Source organism: Tarenaya hassleriana, unplaced genomic scaffold (assembly GCF_000463585.1).
Source record: "Tarenaya hassleriana unplaced genomic scaffold, ASM46358v1 Cleome21, whole genome shotgun sequence".
Lineage (NCBI taxonomy): Eukaryota > Viridiplantae > Streptophyta > Magnoliopsida > Brassicales > Cleomaceae > Tarenaya > Tarenaya hassleriana.
In genome coordinates, this window is record NW_010965451.1 from 368358 (window position 1) to 377185 (window position 8828).

Here is an 8828-nt window from a genome sequence, read left to right on the forward strand (position 1 = left end):
CTATCTGAGCCGCTTCTTGTGTCTGCATTCATGCGGCTTGTACAGATCTGAACTTGTGTTCATGGGTTTTGTTTAGATAGTGGATTATGGATATTGTTTTTTTGTTCTCTAGTGTAATTGTTAGTTTTCATTGATGATTTGTTTTGTCTTCAAAATTTTTTATATAATATCTTATGATTATAATTAGAGATTATGTTTACAAAAAAAATCGATTTCTAATCTAAATGAATATTTTTAATGATAATATTTATATATCTTCTATATATCCCTAATGTTAATTTACATTAATATTGTCAATCACTCGGTCACTAATCAATCATTTATGAATAGTGATTTATTTTTATTGTAAAAGGCGTGGTAAAATAAAATAGGAAACTGAACAAACAACAATAGGAGCACCAAATCAGGCCAAAAAAAAGCAACTTAGAAATTTATTTGCAATTTTCATTTAAGAGAAAAAAAGGGAAATACCGGAAAAGGAAAATTTCCAAAGTCAATGCTTCGATTTTATTGACAAATCATACAATGTTTCTGTCTCTAATAAATATGTATGAATGAAAACATTAAATATTTGATGAATATTCAATAAATATTTGAAGAATATTACTTCTGTGAAATCTGCCCTTTTTTATTTCCACAAACGATAAATCCACGCCCAGTATTATATTTAAAACATAATTTGTTACAAAAATACATACGACGAATAAAATTTAATTTATCTTATAAAAAAATAAAATAAATTTATTGACTATGGGCAGAAATTCTCTGAATATATGTTCGTGGGTCCCACTGGAGAGCTTTGACTCTTTGACTTAACTATAAATATGCATGCATGGAGAGGTAAGTTAAGATCCTCGGCGTATGAGTTTGAAACGCATTCACCCTCCTTTCCATTTCTTTCCCCCCGCAATTAATCCGTCATTAATCATTCCTTATTTTCCTTAATCACTCTTCTTTTCCCTTTTTTTTTGGGTTTCTCCCCCAAAACCCAAATCAATCTTTGTGGTAAATCAGATTCTTAATTCCCTTTTCTTTTCTTCTTCCTTCGCCTGATTCGCCGTCGGTTCTGAATCATGGAGGCGACTCAGGGACACGATCACGGCGGTTGCCACCGTCCGGTGACTTCTCCGACGGCGTCGACTGTATCGGCGTCTCAGGCGCCGGTGGGGAGCTCTTTTGGTCATGAACTGTTCTCAAACTCGATTGATTACTACGGTCCGTATGCAGGGGCTTCTGTCTTTTCCCCTTTCTCCGATTTACAGACTTTGGAATTCGGATTTTCCCAACTGGGTTTATCCGATTCCTACGCTCAATATCATCATCCGCCGCCGCTATGGAACGGTGGCCGATCGAATCAGGGTTTTGTCGACATAGAGACGATCGACCTCGGTGGCTACTTGGTTTCCCCGATTTCTCAGCCTGAAGCCGAGCGTGAACAGATCAATCAGTTGCAGAGACTCCGTTTCCAGAACGATTGCGTTAATGGGTCTCTCGGGTTTGATGATTCTAGCCATAGAAGTAGTCTCATAGGTCATGACCAGATGCTTAGCCATGGCTTCCACAGTGGTAATCTAGGAGAAGTTCCTTTTCTTACAAGAAATAGTGTGGATGGTTCCATGTTTAGGAGCCATAACTTGAGGAGAAACAAAGTCGACTCTCTGCTGGAGAATTCGTCGAGCATGACAGTGATGATGGCTATGAATCGAATGTCGTACCATCAGTTGCGTAATGCTGTCGTGGAGGGATCAAGGCAGAGGTTTGATAGGGTCTTCAGCAATGTCATCTTTCGTATTGGTGAGCTGATGGTGGACCCTTTTGCTCATCACGTTGTTCAGAAGCTTATAGAGAGATGCAACGATGAACAGATCACTCAGATTCTAGTTGTGATCACTTCAAACCCTTTTCAGCTTGTTGATATTTGCAATGAATCTCACGGGTACGGAACCTTTGATTCTTCTGCTGTTCATGTCAGTTGATAGATACACACACACACATATACATTATGGTACAGAAATTCAGACAGCATTCATCTGTATGCTTTTTCTTTCGATGCCATCAAAGACTTGAGCTCGTTTTCAGATCCATGGTGTGTCACATAGTCTTGAATCTTCACTACATTGTCTGATTGTTCAGAATCTTGATTCTTTTCTTCTTTCGATCTTCGAGAATAAGACATGGAGTCCTCTCTAATGTTCGTTCATCGTCTTTGTTTGGGGGAAATGACAGGACTCGCACGGTAAAAGTTCTGCTGAGATGTCTAAGGTCTGCCGAGCAAAAATCCATCTTCATGTCGGCCCTTAGCCTCGTAGCACTTCCACTGATCAAGAACACCAATGGTGGCCATGTGATTCTCTACTGCTTAAGCCATTTCTCTCCTCTATTCAACATGGTAAGTTGGGTGATTCCTCCTCTCCTAGACTTGTTGATATGACAGCCCTTTTGCTTGTTTTTGTTTACCAGAAAAGGGACAGATGATAAACCCTAATCGATATATCCGAATAGGGCTAGACGGGATACCTTGATAAAAACTAATCGATGTATCGATCAAGGTCCATGTAGAACTCACCCCAACAGTTAGCTCGTTGGGACAAAAGCTCAATTGTCTCCATGTAGGGTCGATATGGGACTCTAACATATCTCTCTACTGATAATATACTCTTTTCTCGTGTGCGTTTCGGTTTTTATAACTTTGGCAGAGTCTTCTCGAAGTGGTGGCTCAGCATTGCTATCAAATCGCGATTGATCAACACGGTTGCTGTACGCTTCAGCATTGCATTACACACTCGACCGGCGAGCTGAAGCAACGTTTGATCAGCGAGATTATCGTCAATGCCCCGAGGCTTGCCAATCACTGCTACGGGTATAAGCCGCGCATGGAATCAAAAATCTCGAAAACCCTGAAACGACATTTTAGTTCTCCATCGATCATGACATGAATTTACAAAATAAGTTTTTGGGGTTTTCCTTCCTTTCAGGAACTATCTGGTGCAGTACGTGTTGCTGCAAGTAAACGACCAAAGGGCGACTTCCGATCTTCTGAGACAGCTCGAAGGAAACTACGCGGATCTGTCTCGAGACAAGTACGGAAGCCACGTTGTCCAGACGTTCTTGAGGCATTTAAGGGAAGAAGATTCTAGAAGAATCGTGTTCGAGCTCCTTAGAGATCTCAGTATGCTTCTCATCGACCCGTATGGAAATTACGTCGTTCAGACCGCACTGGTTATATCCAAGGTACCTTACAAAGCCTCACTCCCTTTACTAATGCATCATGCCATTTGGTTTGCTTTTAGACACAGAGAAAGATTCTGAGATCCATTAGTTTAAACTAGACTCTTATTATCATCAGTTAGGTTATCAAGTATCTCTTTAAGATACAAACTATATATATATATATATATATATATATATATATATATATTGTCGTCTATCAATCATCTTTGTATAAGGGCTGGACAAAAATACACAAAATTTGGATATCCTAAAACCGAATACTTGCCTTTCAATGAGATAGAGATAGTGATTTAATATCTAAAACCCAAAATTCGGATTCAAGTTTGGGTTAGTGTTTTCAAGTTGGTTAATTAGCTGCGAGTATCGAATAGTAGAAAAATAACGATATATCTTTTAATTATTAGAAAATTACAAAGTTATCTATTAATATCAAAATGTTGTTTTCTTATTTAGATAAAAAAAAATTATGGTTTTATAATCTAGTTATTTTGAATATAAATATTTTTCAATGATTTTATAAATTATTTATATGTGATCTATCGATTTTTTTTAGTTTTTAATCGAAATATATATTTGAAATTCGTCGGAGTCGATATGATATTTGCTGATACCTGAAAATTATCTTATGGCTATACCCGAAAATTCAGATTCGGATTTGGGTTTTAACATGCATAATTCGTTGTTTCAGATTCGGTTCGGATACCCTAAAAATCTCAATTCGGATTCAGATTCAGGTTCGGGTTTTAATTCATAAAATTTGTTTTGTGACGTGCAACAGGAGGATTTGCGAGAGTTATTGACAGCTTGTATCAGAAGGAACGACCAGCTGATGAGGTGCAACAGGTACGGTAGGAAAGTACTCGAGAAGCTCCATTGCTTGTGATCATCATGTTTCTATTACAGATCCATAAGAGCGTAGTTTGGTCGGAAGGTGATGAGCTTTTTTTTCTGTTCATTGTTATCAATATCATTTTGATTTTTTTTTGTATGATACTTGTGTTGTTGTTGTTGTTGATGATGTTGAAATATCAGTCCGTGACGTTTGTTTAGGTTATTTTGGTTTTGGATTGTTCTGAAATGACTACTTCTATAGATTCATATCATCTTCCTTCATATATATATATATATATTATCATGAATTTTAATTTATATTTCTTTTTAATGCCAAGTTAAATATAAACAGTTTTAATCTAATCTAGGTTGTATAATTTTTTGAAGAAAATTTTATGAATTGAAAAAAAAAGATTAAAAAATTTATTCTAAAATTGGATTTCTATATAAAAAATATTATATTGCAAATTAAATACTAAACAATACAATCATTTGAATGATTTAAATCCAACCATTAAATAATAAAATATTAGTAAAAAATAAAAAATGAAATCTTAAATTCTTCATTTAAAATTTAATTTTTTTACTCAAAAAGAATGTAAATAACTTCTTATACTCCCTATTTTTTGGGTTGAGTATAGATTTTAATCTACGACTATTTTTTATATTTATTAAAATATGCTAGTTTTTTAAACATTTTTTTAATATTTTTAAATTCTCCGTTATCATGTTTAATTAACTGTCTTTGTTTTTAAATTCCTTGATGTTTTTCAATTCTCAAATAAAATCCGATATCAGTCATCTTACGGGTCGGGTCGATGGTGGTTTGATTTTATTGCCTAGAAACAAAAACCCCTCTTCCAAACCCTAGCGACCGAGAAAGAGAAGAACCGGTGAAAGATAATTAGGAGATTCCTCGGAATTGGAATCCACTGATCGATTCTCGAGAAATGGGTTTGACGAATTTCATACTGACGGTGGCGGGAGTAAGCGCGGTTGTGGTTCTGCTGAGGAGCGACGTCAAGCAATCCGCCGCCATTTTCCGCCGGAACGTCAAGCACCTCCGCAACTGGCTCGAAGAAGAATCTTCTGCAGCCTCCAAGTCAGTCCTCTCTCTATCTCTTGTTCTTTGTGTATATTCATGTGTATGATCTTGTGTTTTAGCTTCGATGAAGACGTCGACCGATTTTGTGGTTTTGATTTGATTCGAGGCGTTATTCAATTCTGTTTAGTTCTAGATCTCTTCTGTTTTCGGTGTTGTTTCGCTCTGAGTTCGTGCTCTTCTTCCGGGGTTCCTTCATTTTTTTCTGTTCCCGTCATCCACTGATTTTGGAGTTTGGTTGTTCAAATGTGAATCATGATTCTGCGTCATCTGCGATACCAAGGTGTGTGATCTGATCTGAAACCACATTCCTCGTTAGTTTGGATCTAATTGGAATTTTGAAGTTTGGTAATAGGGTTTCTATTAGATTTCAGTACAAGCAAAAAGGGTTCTCTTTTATCGAATCCATAACCAAAACTATTATGATCTTTGAGAATTACTAATATGCTGTTGTATATAAGATTTGATCATTGATACTTCGGTTTCGGGAGCTCTAAGATGGATTCCGCATTGTTTTGGCGAACCAAAACGACGTTCTAAACCTTTTCAACTAGTTTCTCTTGATCATCCGTTCATATCAAGTGTCAGATATTTGATCATAACAATCCGAGAGTTGGTATGTAAGGGCATAGATTCAATGTTTTTAGGACTTATTCCTTGTCAGTAAGGCTCATCTTTCTGCCCACGAACAATAAGTTGTGTTTTCGTGTCGGTTTCAGGGCAGCCGAGGCCACGAAACCAAAAGAAATAGATTCGAAGATTCCGGAGAAGGGTGTCCCAAAAGAGAAGGATTAGATGTCTATACAGGGAGAGGCGTTTGTTTCAAAACACTTTTGTCAAGGTAGTGTAGCTATTTGGCATGTGAATTTCAGTTTGAAGTCAAGGCTGTTTCAAAACACTTTGGTCTTGGTGATGTAATAAGCTATTAACTTCAGTTTAAAAAGCAAAGGTTCTAACTTTAGAAGTCTTAGGATTGGGTGATGCATTCCTGGGCTTGGTGGCTGCTTTTCCACATGAAAGGCAATTTAATAATATATTTTAATTTTTAGATGTTTACGTATAAGGTTTTGGCAGGTTTATGCCATGGCTAGGACTTCATTATTGGCTTCAATTTTGATCAATATGCAGACCGTTTGTTCAAAACATTTCGCTCAGTCTAATTACCAAAACATTTTGGAAAGTAAACCAAAACGGCGTCGTTTGACGATACCGAAAAAAAAAAAGGATAATTCGTGAACTTTTATTAGACGAGGACACCTCTCCCGGCGAAGAAGTTTTTTCTCCGCCAATGGGTTTACACACGCTGAAACTCGCCGCCGTTCCCATATCCTTCTCGTCAACTTCCTCCCGCTTCTTCCTCTACCCATTTCCCAAAACCCTAACCCTACCTCTACTCTCCCGCCATGTCCATTCTCATAGGCCTTCTTCCCCTCCTCTCCTTGTCAGGGCCTTCTCCGCTTCCGCCGCCGTGCAGTCTTTTCCGGCCACCGAGGCCTCCGTTCCTGGCGGTATTCGACGATTTTTCTCCTGAATTGTTTTAGCTGTTTTTTTCCTCCGACGACCTGCGAGCTTTGAATGTGTTTGGTTCGGTTTTGTTGCGAGTTTAGTTGCGAGGCCGCAGTGGAAGGCGAGCATTGATTTTAAGTGGATAAGGGATAACAAGGAAGCGGTCGCCATTAACATCAAGAACAGGAATTCCAGTGCTAACTTGGAAGCTGTGATCGAGCTCTACGAGAACATGGTCAATCTCCAGAAGGTTATATAATCTTCATTTCTACTCAACTGATAATCTTTTCATCATATTTCGAAATTCCGCGTTTCCTGTTGTCGATTGATTGAATTCGAAACTGAGATTCGTTGTACGGGAGATATGGGCCACTGTTCTCGTAGAAGTGTTTGTCCGAAATCTTGATTGAGTTGCAAATACACATGTTATTGCTCATTGTCCTGTTCATATATATAGGTTACAGAAGTATATTCTTTGCTTGAGTTTGTGGATAGTGATTGATGGAGCGTTTCTAGTATTGGCTTATCAACATGGTTCAACTTTGTGAAAACTCTAATTCGTAGTGTTTGGAATAGATCTTAGAGAAGAGGATGAAATCGATTTTCTCTGGGTTTAGCTAATGAATGGTTGCAGATAGCAGGAAGTTGAGCGGCTACGTGAGGAGAGAAACACAGTTGCCAAGAAGATGAAAGGAAAGTTAGAACAATCAGAGCGTGAGAGACTTGTAGAAGAAGGTGAAATGGGAATTCTTCATTGACATAGATTTTGTGCAATGTGATTCTTCGGTCTTTCTATATTTATTGAAGCCCTAGAGTGTTTCACCTTCAGGGAAAAGTCTTAAGGAGGGCCTTGCAACTTTGGAAGAAGAACTCGTAAGACTGAAAGACGAGCTCCAAAGTGTAGCACAGTCTATACCGAATATGACCCACCCCGATGTCCCTGTCGGAGGAGAAGATTCTTCAGCAATAAGGAAGATGGCACGTGATCCTTAGCTTCCCGAATTGACAATGATATCTTTGGAGTTTTACCTCATAACTTAGACCTGATTTTATTAAACTTTTTGTTGTGGTCTTTGTAGGTCGGTAGTCCGCGTGAATTTAGTTTTCCGATCAAAGATCATCTTCAGCTTGGCAAAGATCTAGATCTCCTTGACTTTGATGCTGCTGCAGAGGTATGTTTTTTGTTTACTTTGAGGTATGACATGATGGCACCACAGTTTTTCAGTTTGCTGGATTATCATTAGCATCTTCTGCTTAGATCAATAATCTTAGATAGGTTAAAAATATCTTAATCTCGAAATTTGTTTATAACAAAATGTGCATCTTTTAGCTTTAGCCTTTAGTTTAACTAATTTTCTTCATAAAGCACATGATTTACTTTTTGTTGATGGGTTGGGGAAATACAAGCAACTGAGACTGCCTAAATAAATTGGCTGACATCGCACCCTTTTCATCAAACATGAGATAGATGACCAAATTTTTGATATCGCATTCTATTTAAGTTTTTAATCAGAATGATACGCGCGGTAACTCCCTTTTCTTATGCATCTGGATGTTGTTTGAATCCATCCATACATACAGGTGAGTGGTTCAAAATTTTACTACCTGAAGAATGAGGCAGTGTTGCTGGAGATGGCCCTTGTCAATTGGACATTGTCAGAAGTCATAAAAAAGGGGTTTACTCCCTTAATAACCCCTGAAATTGTGAGATCTTCTGTTGTTGAAAAATGCGGTTTCCAACCCCGTGGAGATAATACTCAGGTTTTTTCCATTACCTGTCTTTTTACTCTTCTACACTTGGTGAACATCACTTCATGTTCTCGATTGTGTTACTCAAATTGCCTGATGTCCAATCAATTGTTTGCTGGCTCCTCTTGTTAGGTTTATTCTATAGATGGAACCGACCAATGTCTCATTGGCACTGCTGAAATTCCCGTGGGAGGCATCCACATGGATTCTATACTTCTCGAGTCAGCGTTGCCTTTGAAATATGCAGCATTCTCTCACTGTTTCCGTACTGAAGCTGGTGCTGCAGGTGCCGCTACTAGGCAAGTTACCAAACCAAGTTTCATTCACCTTTATTACATCTGCCTATTCTAGGGTTCCTCTCAGGTAGAATTGTCACTAATACATGAATCTGTCCCTATTTTCGTGTAGG

General features: G+C 38.0%; 3 protein-coding genes across 4 annotated transcripts in view; all 3 read left to right on the forward strand.

Moving 5' to 3' along the window:
- Positions 1 to 910: 910 nt before the first annotated feature.
- On the forward strand, positions 911 to 4303 carry LOC104814181 (putative pumilio homolog 13). Its single transcript, XM_010542084.1, has 5 exons — positions 911 to 1936; positions 2227 to 2389; positions 2697 to 2860; positions 2976 to 3231; positions 4010 to 4303. The coding sequence occupies exons 1-5, from the start codon at positions 1074 to 1076 to the stop codon at positions 4112 to 4114; spliced, it is 1551 nt and encodes a 516-aa protein (XP_010540386.1). The 5' UTR covers positions 911 to 1073; the 3' UTR covers positions 4115 to 4303.
- A 550-nt stretch (positions 4304 to 4853) lies between these two features.
- Positions 4854 to 6134, forward strand: LOC104814182. Of its 2 annotated transcripts, XM_010542086.2 has the most exons (3): positions 4854 to 5164; positions 5295 to 5447; positions 5884 to 6134. In XM_010542086.2, exons 1-3 carry the CDS (start codon positions 5013 to 5015, stop codon positions 5957 to 5959), a joined length of 381 nt encoding a protein of 126 aa, XP_010540388.1. In that variant the 5' UTR covers positions 4854 to 5012; the 3' UTR covers positions 5960 to 6134. The 2 variants fall into 2 exon arrangements, with proteins under 2 accessions (XP_010540388.1, XP_010540389.1); XM_010542087.2 differs by lacking the exon at positions 5295 to 5447 and having other exon boundaries at positions 4862 to 5164.
- Positions 6135 to 6420: 286 nt separating this feature from the next.
- The window catches only part of LOC104814183 (serine--tRNA ligase, chloroplastic/mitochondrial), a 3819-nt gene continuing 1411 nt past the window's right edge, over positions 6421 to 8828 (forward strand). Inside the window, exons 1-7 of the mRNA XM_010542088.1 lie at positions 6421 to 6672; positions 6772 to 6920; positions 7312 to 7405; positions 7500 to 7648; positions 7750 to 7842; positions 8252 to 8431; positions 8552 to 8735. Of these exons, the coding sequence (XP_010540390.1) occupies positions 6453 to 6672; positions 6772 to 6920; positions 7312 to 7405; positions 7500 to 7648; positions 7750 to 7842; positions 8252 to 8431; positions 8552 to 8735 (1069 nt within the window). The 5' untranslated portion in view covers positions 6421 to 6452. The remainder of the gene's footprint in view (positions 6673 to 6771; positions 6921 to 7311; positions 7406 to 7499; positions 7649 to 7749; positions 7843 to 8251; positions 8432 to 8551; positions 8736 to 8828) is intronic.

Bases quoted from the DNA above. Each gene is read 5' to 3' on its own strand.
- LOC104814181 (XM_010542084.1), top strand. From the start codon at position 1,074: ATGGAGGCGACTCAGGGACACGATCACGGCGGTTGCCACCGTCCGGTG. The intron at 1,937-2,226 runs GTACGGAACCTT...GGGAAATGACAG, and splicing joins ATTTGCAATGAATCTCACGG to GACTCGCACGGTAAAAGTTC. The intron at 2,861-2,975 runs GTATAAGCCGCG...CCTTCCTTTCAG, and splicing joins CTTGCCAATCACTGCTACGG to GAACTATCTGGTGCAGTACG.
- LOC104814182 (XM_010542086.2), top strand. From the start codon at position 5,013: ATGGGTTTGACGAATTTCATACTGACGGTGGCGGGAGTAAGCGCGGTT. The intron at 5,165-5,294 runs GTCAGTCCTCTC...AATTCTGTTTAG, and splicing joins GAATCTTCTGCAGCCTCCAA to TTCTAGATCTCTTCTGTTTT. The intron at 5,448-5,883 runs GTGTGTGATCTG...TGTCGGTTTCAG, and splicing joins GCGTCATCTGCGATACCAAG to GGCAGCCGAGGCCACGAAAC.